General features: G+C 41.1%; 1 protein-coding gene across 5 annotated transcripts in view; it reads right to left on the minus strand.

Annotated features, from left to right (window-relative positions):
* The window catches only part of DST (dystonin), a 289,185-nt gene that overhangs the window by 59,508 nt on the left and 216,459 nt on the right, over positions 1–13,218 (minus strand). For all 5 annotated transcript variants that reach the window (XM_058802805.1, XM_058802809.1, XM_058802808.1 and 2 more), the window contains 4 exons: positions 5,071–5,232; positions 3,857–4,027; positions 2,428–2,594; positions 125–284 (listed from right to left, as the gene is read on the minus strand). In XM_058802805.1, coding sequence (XP_058658788.1) covers positions 125–284; positions 2,428–2,594; positions 3,857–4,027; positions 5,071–5,232 — 660 coding nt within the window. The remainder of the gene's footprint in view (positions 1–124; positions 285–2,427; positions 2,595–3,856; positions 4,028–5,070; positions 5,233–13,218) is intronic.

Raw genomic sequence — 13,218 nt, forward strand, 5'->3', positions numbered from 1 at the left:
TAAAACTTAAATTACAGGGAAAAAAAAATGAAAAAGTATGGTGAAATGAGTACAGTGCAACAGTTCGGCCAGCTTTACAGAAGCATCTAAAAAGAATGACCAAAGCGAGTGGTTTGTATCTTACTTTATGCTGAGCAATCTGCTGCTGCAGTTTGGAGGCCTGTGTCCCAATGGGCTCTGCATTTGCAAGCCTCTTCTCTGTGGCTGTCAGCCACTCCACCAGTGGCTCCAGAGCTTCATGGAACTGCTGCGCTACCACCGAGATGCCTTCCAGCTGACGGTTCCTACCAATGCACCCAGGGAAGGGTTATCTTTTGTGATCAAGTGAGTGTCAGACAGTTTTAATAAAGAAAAAAGTCCTTTGAATCCTTTGAAAAACACTCCAGAAATAATTCAATCTCATTGTAGGAATCAGTCACCAAATGAAACAGACATATATCCATGACACTTAGTGAAAAGCAAGGTAAAGCAAAAATCAAATAAAATTAAAAACAAATGCACACCTCCAAGGCATTTGGCTAATATACCAGTTTTGAAAATAAAAATAATATCACTTTATTCATATACTTTTTGTTTAAAATAATCTAGCCCTCAATTCAGCAGAACATTGTTTTATAGCCAGTTAAGATAGTTCTCAAGTTTCCAGCTGTCTTAAAGCATAAAGTTACATTCCCTTGACCATTATACATGTTTTCAAGTTAGGCAAAGGCTTTACTGAACCAGAATGCTTACTCAGTGTTGTAAAATATCTTTAATCATTTTTTCAATGATGACAACAGAATTATTTGGTTCTAAATTTGCCTCTCTTGTCCTGGATAAAAGCTCTCAATGAAGTTAGTGAGACAACATTAATAAAGCACAGAAATTTGACCTCCAAAACAGAAAAGCAGCATCTAAAACATTTCCGTTTCAGTTTATTACATGTCAGAGAAGACTTGATTACAGCAGTGCTGAACAAATGTCATTCAAGCAGACTTTTAGGAGAGATTTGTTCTACATGAAAACATCACAATAATGTTGTTCAAATGAGGATCTCATTCTAGATAAAAGCTACATTTATATGTGTTTTCCAGGCCTTATAAATAAGGTAGACTTGACAAACTTAGCCATGGAACACTCTGTGGGGTACTCTACATAGTTTTCAAAATCATCTTCAAATTCCTTCTTCATTTCTAGAGACCAGCCAAAGAACAATAGAGACAAGCTTGCAGATAATGATGGCTTGGAAAAAGCTGCAATTTCATTTGTAATTAGATATCACCAGACTGGGAGGATATTATTAAATTAAACATGACATTAACATTTACCCCAGCTAATGAGTCAGATTCCTTCAATAAAAAAGAAGGGGAAAAAAAAAGGAAATAATAGTCTATTAGCAGTTAACTAATTAAATAATCCTATTATTAGTATGAGGTAACAAAACAGGCTCAGCTAAAGAAAGGCTACCAGAAGGAATAGAAGACAGCAGAAGTGAGGTGAGTTCAATGCTACTCTCAGTCCCAACACAACCATCTGTTCTTCACTGCAAAGCTTCACTGTGCACTTTAAATTTTTCCTCAACTTCCCAAGTCCTCTCTTACTCTCAATTATAGGCCTTTTTCCAAGCTGTCTCATACAGTCTTCTCTCTACTCTGAAAAAGACTGTCCTTCTCAATTCCCCACCCAGAAAACATGCTGAGTAACCCTTTCAACACAGCTTTATGCAAAGACACTTTCCAGCTCATAACTTTACAGGTGTTTTACCCATTGACAACAACTCGTAAATGTAAGTCTGTGTTTACATAGATACTGTATGCATGGACTTGGTTTGATTTTTTTCCAATTGGAACTTGAAGTGGACCTCAATGTCTTTTAAGAGATAGAATATATAACCTATATATATTCTATCTCTTTTATATACATATATAGATATGCCAGAATACATATATCTCTATACTTTAAAGGTCCTTTTTTTTCTTGAAAACTAAGGGAGCTCGGCACCTTGCATGCATCTGCAACTGACATTATGATGACCTCCGAGTTGCAGAAACTAATTATGCAGATACTATTTTAAAAAAAGGAAAGAATTGTAGCAATTTCTTCTTTGTAGCAATTCAGGACTTTTGCAAAACAAGTTCTTGCCTCAAAACACTTGCATTCTAATTAATTAGCAGAGATAATTGATTAAAATTGTTCAGAAGATACATATGTAGCTAATCCTAGCAGATTATCACAAAAGACTAAACATTTTTTAAAGAGCTTTTTGTCTCTTCCTGTGACTTTTCTCCACTTTTCCCTCAGAGGACCCATATATACATCAAGACACAAAGCCATAACGCAATAAAAAGCATGGTAGTACTTCACAGTATGGAGTTCCACATGCTGCTTCTAAACATCCATCACATGCTATGTCTACATTTCTCAAAGCCATGAAAGAATTTCAAGTACCTTGTTTCAGCTTTACTGAGCAAGGCATCCCATCGGCTGTCCAGGAAACTCAGCTGTTTCAGGATCTTCACTCTGTCAGCAGCCTCTGCTGACTCCGCAATTTTCTCCCCTTCGCGCTTGATTGCCTCAACAGTTGGCTTGCGGTCATCCAGCAGCCTCTGCAGGAGCTGCAGAGAGAGCAATCCAGCACCAGTTATTAAGAAATATTGCAATAATGCAAACAGTAGACTTCTTGAAAAGCCCTTAAAACAAAACAAAAAAAAAAACCAACACCAAAAACTAAATCACAATGCCTGTATTGTGATAAATATGTGAACAAAGCCAATCAAAGAGACACACATAACACACACATCAATCCCTTCCCTGACCAACACAGGCTCATTTTAGTTTCTCAGTTGTTTTCCCAAGTACACTGGAGTTTCATGAAGCCCAAGCAACCACCCTGGTTCTCTGAGGTAAGGATGTGCAGCAGCCCAAAAAGTGAACACATAGAGGACAAAGTTCTACATAACACCCTTGGGGGAATCCAGCTATCTAGAATTCAGTTACATTTTATAGGAACATTTATGGGAAGACTGCATGCCCTGCCAGATTTGGCTTCACAGAGGTAATTCAGATACATAGAGAGATGAGAAAATGGAAACTAAAACTATTGTATAATCAACTCATCACTTATATGAGATACAGTTGAGTTCACCAATCTAGTGTAGTACATTAACTTGTCTGTGAAGAATAAAATGTGCCTCTGTCTGCAATCCTCCTTTCCTCCATTCCCTAGGTGCCTTTGGACACATTAACATTTTGCCACCGCAGGTATCCCAGGATGACAACCTGTACTGGCCATAACTTTATATAAAATCCCTGGGTGGCAGTGGGCCACACTGCATGAATTGTATGTTTTATCAGCTACATTATCATTCTTTTTTCTATAACCGCTATTAAAATATGACAAAGTTGATGACCCTGATAGAGTTTCTACATTAGCACAGACCACTTCCCAATGGGATTCCAACTAATTACCAACAGTGATCACATGAAGATCAAGACCCAAGGATTTAAGTCCGTAATCTGCAATCTTATCTCTAGTAGTAGAGTAAAATTTTACTAGGCTTTATTTCCTACTTTTCAAATGGCCAAATACTGGATTTTATGCTTTCTCTTTTTCCAATGGATCTTTAACATCCTTTCTAGTTAATGTTAATAAACCAGAGCTCAGATTGCACAGTATCACTCTGTCTTATATCCAAGGAGATGAGCACTCCTCCCAACCCTTTACAAAGTCTTGAGTTTTGAACAAATGGCTCCTTTAAACACCTCAGCACACCCCAGTGTAATATAATACACTTGAATAGATATTATGCTTTGCCAAAGCCTGGGAGTTTATTCTCATTGGTCCAGTGGAAGGAGATTCTGAAACCATTTCACTTACCTTCTGTTCTTGTATTTGGGCCTTGACAACTTTGAATTCAGCAGATGGTGGTTTCTGATTAGCCACAAGATCTTCTGTATCAATGAGCCAACTAAGCAGAGATTCAAGGGCATCCTGAAATCTCCCACAGTGGAGAAGGGCTTCCTGCAATTGTGCAGCACGCTGGGCAACCTAAAAAACAGCAGAGGATCTCACCTATTCTTTTTATTTCTGTGAAATAATTAGTCAAAATATGTAGAACAGCTGTCAATATCACTAATAAATACTATTGTTTTTATAACTATTCATAACAACACTATGTCACAATTCAGCATGAATCAAATTCATGAATTGGGGCTGGAGACATCCAATGAAAAGAAGAGACTGATTCTCAGTAACTCAGCCTGCTCTAGTAATTCCTTACAAGTTACTCCAGCTTTATGTAGCTACAGTATTATGAAATATACTGATGGGATGTTTGCATTTCAGATGGTCTTTATTTTCCTTATAGAAAGAATGAGCCAGGATTTCAAAGTAACAGCTCTTAATAAGGCCCAATAATGCCATTAATGAGAAATAAAAATAGGAAAGGAGAAGGCAAATATGTGAACCACAGGTGTATCTGGTTCTGCTGCATCACTCTTTCAGGAATGGAGCAGAAGATGAGCACCATTTTTATTCCCACCCTTTCCATTTCCAACAGCAGCTACTGCTGAAAGAAGACTTCTGAAAAGTACAGAAAAACATCTACAGCCAGTTTTTCAAAGCAGTGGTACTTTCTGATGTCTCAAGCCATACAATCCTTAATGTGCTGTAAAGGAAACATGGCACCAGTCACACAAAGCTGGGCTGTATCACTGCTCTGTGCAGGTACAACAGCGTACACAGAGCAAATACAACAAGCTGAAAAAAACATGCAAACAATGACTGAAAGTGGAACTGGATCTCTAGGGATCTCTTCTAACCCCAATTTCATGATTCTGTGAGTCTTTCCTGAATAAAAATCTAGAACAGACCTACAGAAAGTTTGGCAAAACCTTATAAATGACAGCAACACCTCTGGCTTTTAGCAATATAAATCTTATCCTTAGAATTACAGACAAAGTGATTGTGTAAAGCAAATGCAACTCACATTCTTAGTGAATATTTAATTTCCTGTAGTTTGAAAGACATCAGCAAGCAAACAACCAAAAAGCAGAACACAACAAAAGCAGGACAGTATACAAGATAATAACCTTCTTATTAAGAGTCTTCCATCGGGTGTTGACATCTTCAAGGTCGTGTTCAAGGTTTTCTGTGCTGGTACTTTTAGCAGCACTCTGAATAAGGCCCTGACCCAACCAATTTACTTCCTGTTGTTTTACTTGTAAGGGTTCAATTTCTTCTTTCTGGAATACCTGCAGTTGAAACCCAAGATAGACATGAAACACAGTAACTTCAGTCATAAAATGCATATGATGTTTACATGACAGTATGCAACAAAAACGTTACTTAAAACTGGTGTCTAGAAGAAAGGAATCCATTCCTTGTCAGGACCTTCCTAAAAAACCATTAATAAATCTAAACAGAATAGACTCACTCTAAACAGAGTAAATTCAATGCATGATAGAAGGGGAAATGGCATACATTTCCATGAGTAGTTTTAGATAGGAAGAAAAAGAACAGAGAAAAACACAGGTGGTGAAAGTTCAAGGGGTTGAAAAAAGAAAACTTCTGATAGAGGGGTAAAATAAAAGACTGGACAAACTCATCTGTTTAATTATCTATCTATAAAATCTAACAAAAAATGGCACAGACCAAGAGAGACAAGTGGGCATTTTTCCAAAATAGAACTAAACCCAAAGTTTTAAGTCAAAGAAACAGTGAAGGAAGAGATATTTTAAGATCTGTTAAGGAGATTATAATGGTAACAAGTGAGGAGGAGGCACTACAGATGCTGTTGAAACAATATCCCGGCAGACACTCAGGAAAATGGGCTTTCATTCAAAGGATACTCTTGCTAATTGCCAAGGCTTTGACCGTGCCCAACAACAGTTTGAACAGTTTTGTGTTTGCTTTATTTTACTCCTGCAGGTATTTAGGCTTTTTCAGAGCCAGATTATTACCATTAGCAACAGCAATGTAAATCTCCATTTGTATTCAGCAGCATTAAGCTGCACTGACACAAGTGTCAATGAGATCAGAAAATGGCCTGAAGCCCCTGAATTAATTACACAGGCCAGTGAAAAATAACCAATGAATAAACAATGCTAAAGAATGCTCAACTTTTGACCCTAAATCCTTCAATTTCTATAGCAGCATTCAGTAACAGTTTTGGTGTACACTTAGTGCATTCAAAGCAACCTTTCTCAGCATCCTGAAAAGCAGAGATCACTCTGAATGTACCAGCAACTCTCCTCTTTTGCACCAAACACACTGTGGCAAGTGATTCCTTTTAAAGCTGCAAACCTCAGGTGGCTGAGCACACTTCCACCAGCTTGACAAGTTAATCTAGAGCTACTGCAAGTACACTAAACATGAGGCGTAAAATAAATTAAGCATCCCTAAGAGATTTGTCCTACAGACAAAAAAAAAAACAAAAAAAACTAAAAACTCTACGACTGTGGTTACATGAAAACTGAGAGCGTGCAATGAGTTGGCTGCTTCTAAAAGAAGCAAAATGCATGTGTTTTTCTTGACTGTAGGGTAAGGAGGAGGGAGAATAATATTTCAACACAGAATCAATAACAAATTCTTCTTTTATGTGCTATAAAGTCTCATCGTTTGAGAACAACGTCCTACCACAGAGAGGACTGATCTACATAATCTGCCCTTTAAAAATGCACACATTCTTTGTGGAGAGACGCTTAAAATAAATTACAATTATTGCTGAGGCTAAAGTTTACCAGAACAACTTAGCAACAAAGCTTGAAGTATCTCAGATTTCAACCAGAGTGGGAAGAAAAAAATTACAGACCCGGCAAACACCCTTTCTTTATTACAAAGTTTCCCTTACTCTCTTACCTCATCCAGCACTCACAAAGCACTGCAAGATCCTGCGCTTGTAAAATACTACCGTAACGTCAGATCTGCTTTCTGGCACACAAATGCAAAAGGCATCTTTCAGAAGAGGCGGTGAGCCTTTAATCTGCCTGCTTTGAAAACCACAACCATCTGATACTGTTGCTTATACCTTGATGAGTAAGGCTGCTCAGAACACATGGCCGCGGCTGCCCTGGAATGGCACAGCCCGGGCCGCACTGGGGCAGGCACGGAGCACCGGGACAGAGCACGGAGCAGCCATTCCAGGTCGGGAGCAGCAGGCACCACCGGGCAGTAACAGCCCTGCTGCAAACAGCTGGAGCAACAACCACCCCTCAGACTTTGCCCCCAGCTCTATTTCACCCACTTTGGACGCCCCATGGGTGCCATGCAAATGGCACTGATCACTGCATCTGCCTAATTAATAATTTTGTTAAAGTTACGATTTTGCAATGATGGCAAGACTTAAGAGTTTTAAACAAATATCTTTATGGTTACACTACAACTATTTAATAAACCTATGGATTTTTTTTCTAGTTACCTTGTTGGACAAGAGGCCATTGCAGACTGTATCCAAGGTGTCTTGGATGCCAGTGGTCCAGATATTGCCTTTATTTCTCTCTGAGAAAACTTTTGAGCAGTTTACAGTGCTATCTAATTCAAGCTGTTGAACAGAAAATGCCATTTCATTTGAGCCTGTACATGCTACACTGCATTCCTCCATATCAGATAAAATTTCATATTTTGTTAAATCCAAGTCACTGGTATTTACAGCAGCATTAGTGTAATAAACATCTACATGAAGAGATACATCATCCACATAATCCTCCTCTACTGTTGTGACTTGTATTTTAGTTTTTTCATGAACTTCATATGCATTTTCCACTTCATTTTTGTCAGGGGTAATACTTTTTCCATCACCTTGAAGAGGATCTTCATGTGACATAATTTGCTCTTTGAAACCTTGCAAGTGAGAGCATTTCCCCTCCATCTCTTCCTGATCACTCTCACATGTCTGGGCATTGTTTTGTTTTACTTTTGCAGAGGGTAAAATATCATGCAAAGCCAGTCTGCCGTTGTCTTTGACAGGGAGACTCATGCTTGCAAGCAGTGGGGTTTGCTGCTCTCTGCAAATGGCTGGGATATATGGTCTGAACTGACCTACTACATGGATATCTTCTGCAGAAGACACACTTCGTATTTGAGTTTGCTCCCTTGGTAAAGGTGTATCTTGTTTATCTTCCCTTTCTGTTGGAGGGCTGCACAACCCAGAATCATCCTCTTCCGAGGTAAGAGAATTCGTACCCCATTTGCATTTGCCTAGTCTAGCTGCCTCTGACGGATCAGCAGTTTCATTAAAGGAGCTTTCACTTCTATTAGTGTAATCTGGAAAGCTGGGTGGAACAAGCATTCTCCATGACCGTCTATGCTCCTTCTTTTCAGTGTGAGACTTCACCTTGGGCAACCCAGCTGTCCGAATTATATCGCTGTTCAGCTTAAGAGCATCAAAGATCATTTTCTCATCCAACTTGTTAGCTTCACGGCTTCGGAGCTCAAAAACACTGGAAGAAGTAAGGGCACCATTGGAGCACAAAGTACTGATGTCCAGTGTTCTGTGACTGTAGGGTAAGGTCCGGTCTGTGAAATGCCTCGAGGAGAGGCTGCCCTTGGAGCCTGAATCGATCTGTTCATTCAGCCGCACAGTGTCATAGATAGACCTCTGGGGAACGTAGCAGTCTTCAATATTTAGATCCTCATCTTCCTCCCCTTTGCCAACACATGGAGGATTCTGACGTAGGCAGTCTGGCCTGCTAAGTGGCTTCCCCATGTTGAAAGTATTCACACAAGTATACCTCCGTTTTCACAGATTCAGGGCAAACATTTAAAAACCACTAGCAATCTGAAGAAATAGTAAACTTGCCCTTAGCACAAGATGCATAGATATACATCATAAGATATGAAGTGGCTGAGGTCATTCATAATCAGTGCATCCGTTTAAATTCGATTTTACCTGGATATGAGGTTTTCCATCCCCCAAAATATAAAGTGCTTCAGTAAGAAAGTAACAGAAATGTCCCAATGTCACAGAAAAACAAAGTCTAGCAGAAACCAGCAGTAGCCCAATATGTCAAATACTCAATGGAAGGCTTCATTTACTTTTCCAGGTCAGAATCTGTATCTGAAATCTCCCAAATAAGCCTTCAAATGAACAAGTGTTACAGAAGGCAGTACATTATCTTCTGTACATGACTGCTTAACTGTAATCCATTTAGCTGGCTTGCAGGGTCCCATCTCCTTTATAAATAAAGCATGGTGCGGCAGCTTAAAAAGACAGAATCCACAGTGACTTGTATGGTCCTGACCAAGGCACGGAGAAAATCCTGGGGGGTGGGGGGAAATAAGTTAAATCCAGAACAGTAAGAATAATAAAACAGCCCTTTACTTTTTTGGCAGTAGCTATAAATAACCTTGATCTGAAAGGCAGCTTATCCTCCTCTTGTAACAGGCTCGTTCGCGGTGCCTCCACAAGTCCCACAGGAAAACATCACTTTCTAGCAGCCAAGCCAAGGCGTCCTTTGAGCAGCCCGTCGGAAGACGACTGTTTCAGCCCTATTCTCCAGATGCCATCCCGGAGCGCTCTTTAAGGCAGCCGCAGAGCCGAGCAAGCGTGGCGCGTTTCCCGAAGGCACGGCAGGTTTACATTCGGCAGGTCCCGACTACGAGCTGCAGCTAGCGGGCTGCCCTCGCTCGCCTCCTCCTCATTTCTGAGGCGCAGCTGCTGAGGAGCCGAGGCAGGCAGGGAGGGAGGCAGGGAGGGAGGCAGGGAGGGAGGGAAAGCCCCGCCGAGCAGCGCCGGCGCGTCCCGCCCGCCCCGCGCCCCGGCTCGGCTCGCTGCAGCCGCCAGGAACGCCCCGCTCCGCTCCCAGCAAACATCGGCCCCCGGCCCGCCCGCGCCCCGAGCGCCGCTCCGGGGGCTGTCCTCCCTCAGGCTCTGCCCGCCGCTCCGGGGCTGCCCTCCCCCGGCCCTGCCCTCCCTCACGCTCTGCCCGCCGTTCCGGGGGCTGCCCTCCCTCAGACTCTGCCCGCCGCTCCGGGGGCTGCCCTCCCTCAGGCTCTGCCCGCCGCTCCGGGGGCTGCCCTCCCTTAGGCCCTGCCCGATGCCTCCTTATCGGCTCAGCCGCCCGCGCCTCTCGCTTGGTGCCGTGCAGGGGCCGGCGGGGCAGGCGGCGGGGAGGCTCGGTGCCCGCCCGGCGGTGACATCAGTGCCCCGCTCTGGAGCCCGCGGGAGCGGCCGGCACCGCTCCGGCCGGCCGCCTGCCCGGGAGAAACTCCGGGAAGGGCAGGAAGCAGCGCTTGAACCGCGCCCGCCATCGCCGCGTCTCATGGAGCAGTCATTTCAATGGAGACTTCCTTTCCAAAGTTACACCGAAACTTTACCGCTGTTTTACTTAAAAAAAAAAATCCCCCAAGCTCGCCTAGTGTTTAGATTAGGTGTTGGAATAGTCGCACATTTCTCCACCTGACGTGCAAAGTTGCAGTCTGGTCACTGGCCCTGAGGCAGGACTGTAGGGTGGTGTTGGCTGACAGGGCAGCCGCTCCTGAAGAATTCAGTTCGCACTGAAAGAAACATTAAAATATTGGGGGAAAAAACCTAACTATATCTGAAAGATCATTGCCCCCCCTCTTTTTCAGAGGGATTTATTGGAGCCCTAAACCAGCCTATCAGGACAAAGATTCCAGTTTTGGAAATTGACATCTTTTAAATACAGCTCGACACTTGGCACCTACACTTCTAGCTCATAACCACGGAGGGGATGGGTTGGGAGACTCACAGGTAATTTGCCAACACCACAGGAGGAGTTGCCATGACCTAGCCGCTCCACTCCAGTAGAAGCCAAACCCCAACGACCTGAGCCGCTGGTGTGACAGTAGCCATCAGTTTTAGGGACAATTCAGATCTCACTTTAAGGACAGCATAAGGCACTTAGTGCTGAAACTTAACACACTGCATTCACTACAATCAGCTTGAGCATTCTGCATTAAGCAGCAAGCAGGATACACTGTATGCAAGAAATACAAACATACCACACTTCATGTTTATTGATTTACTTAATAAACAGTTAGCTACATATCAAAACACTAAGGTCATGCAAAACAAATTCTCTCTTCCTCCTCTCTGGTGAGCAGCCATATAGCATTTGGATTATGCCAGATAATCACCTCTGGATTCTCTAGCAGAGAATATACTATAATGGTAAAGATGCAAAAAGAATTTTAGATACTTTTGATGAAAGGTCCTATCATCCATGGTTATTTTCACACAAAACAACCAAAACCAGATAGATCCCTGCGTAATTCAGAAAGTGCTGCATGATGTTTTAGGGGAAGTGTATAGCTGAAATTGGTCTGTATTTGTTCAACAGCAAAATTATTTTAACAGTTTAAAAATAGTTTACCATTTTTCACTGTTTCTGCTTAAGACTTTTGTATGACAGGTAAGTCACTTTCAAAATGCAATTCTTAAAAATATTTAATACTTGCTTATATTACCTTTGCTTTTCAATACAGACCTTCACTGTAGTAAATCCCATGGAAGATTTTAGTATCTTATTCTAGGGGTTGTAAACAGCACATGGGATGTGCAACACTTAGCTCAAAGAGAAACTTAAAGAGAAATTTCTGATTAGGCTTTCAACATTATTTGCCTTCAAAGCAAAAGTCAGAGGACTGACACCCTCTACATAACTAACAGGACATGTAGATGTGGCATTTAGGGACATGGCTAACAGTGGACTTGGCAGTGCTGAGTTAACATTGGACTCAGTGTTCTTAGAGGTCTTTTCCAACATAAACAATTCTGTGGTTCTATAACATAAGCCAATTAAAATCTTAGTTCAACCTTACTGGCAGGAATACTCAGGCTACCTAAAAATTCTCATAAAGTCCAATTAGAAAGCAACCTCTAATGACTATATCTACTTTAAATCCGAAAATAAAAGCAAAAATCAAATGAACCACATACTCATGAAAACTGTAACAGTGACATGTTGGTTTTACTAAGAAGAATGACATAAAATAATTCAACTTTGAGTTCTTTATTTCAGAGAGAAACTAGCTGCAAATGCTTCTTCAACTGCAAACATTCTAGCACTGTGCAGCTACTCAAACCCAGAGTGTTTGGCTCAGTCCATTTGTACAACTCTTTTTTGTTTTGCTTTTGAAGAATAGTAGCAGTGTACCTTAACAAACCCAATTTACTGAAATTTCCTTTCAGGACTAATCTACACATTGCATACAGACTTTGGGGTAGAAAGTGTCTTACAAAGCCAAGTTAATTACTACTTTTCTGTGTGTGTTTTATTAATTGAGATAAATTCTTCATTTGATTATACTCTTCCTGAAGTGAAGTAAGAATCATGATTCTCTTTTGAAATTAACTGCTCTGAAATTTTCATTTACAGAAAGTAAATTTTATAACTGCACTGTAAATAAATATAGTTTAACACTGATGGCAACTGCTTACAATTTAACACTGATGGCACCTACTTTCAATTTAATACTCTATACCAACTGGAATAAGCACATTACAAAGAAGAAATGTAAATAAAACAAGTATGCATATGCATTTTAAATATATATATATATAAAATACAACTCAAAGCCAGTTTATCTTTTAAAAAAACACTATGTGTTTTAATGTCATGCCAAGAAGATGCATGCAGCTCTAACTCTTTGTACATAAAAATTGGTTAAACCACAAAAACCACCTCTGGCCCATTACACAAGATCCTTCCCTGAAGAGTGAAGATTTCATGTTAATAGATTTATAACAAAGAACAACTCTTTTGCTTTACTCTTGAGGAACTGGAGTTGACTGTAGCTGACCACAGAAGCTAAAGACATAAGGAGCCAGACAGTGGTTTTGTGGCCACAGCCACACTTTCACGTTGTGTATGTTTGCGTACGTGCACAAACACGAGAGCAAACACAAACACCACGAGTGGAGCAGGATCTGTGGGATCCAGTCTCCCTACACTTTGCTGCCTCAGGCAGAACTGTTCTCTGGAAGGGCAAAGAGTATAAACAGATAGATTACTTTCTGCAATTTTGATATGCTGCAGTAGCACCGACACCGAGCATTAGGAGAGTTCATCCCTATCCTCCTGCTATCAGTATCTCTTCACTACTACACTCTCACTTAGTAAAATTTCCCATTCTGGTCTCCCTATTTCCTTTCTTCAAAGGCTCATCACTCTGCTGTTTTATTTCTGCATTTGCTTCTCACTTATTTAAACAACCCCTTCACTTTTTCATCATTCTTCACTTCCTGTTTAATGGCATTGTGTTTTTAATCATAAGCA

The sequence above is a fragment of the Ammospiza caudacuta genome, chromosome 3 (assembly GCF_027887145.1).
Source record: "Ammospiza caudacuta isolate bAmmCau1 chromosome 3, bAmmCau1.pri, whole genome shotgun sequence".
NCBI classification, from domain to species: Eukaryota; Metazoa; Chordata; class Aves; order Passeriformes; family Passerellidae; genus Ammospiza; species Ammospiza caudacuta.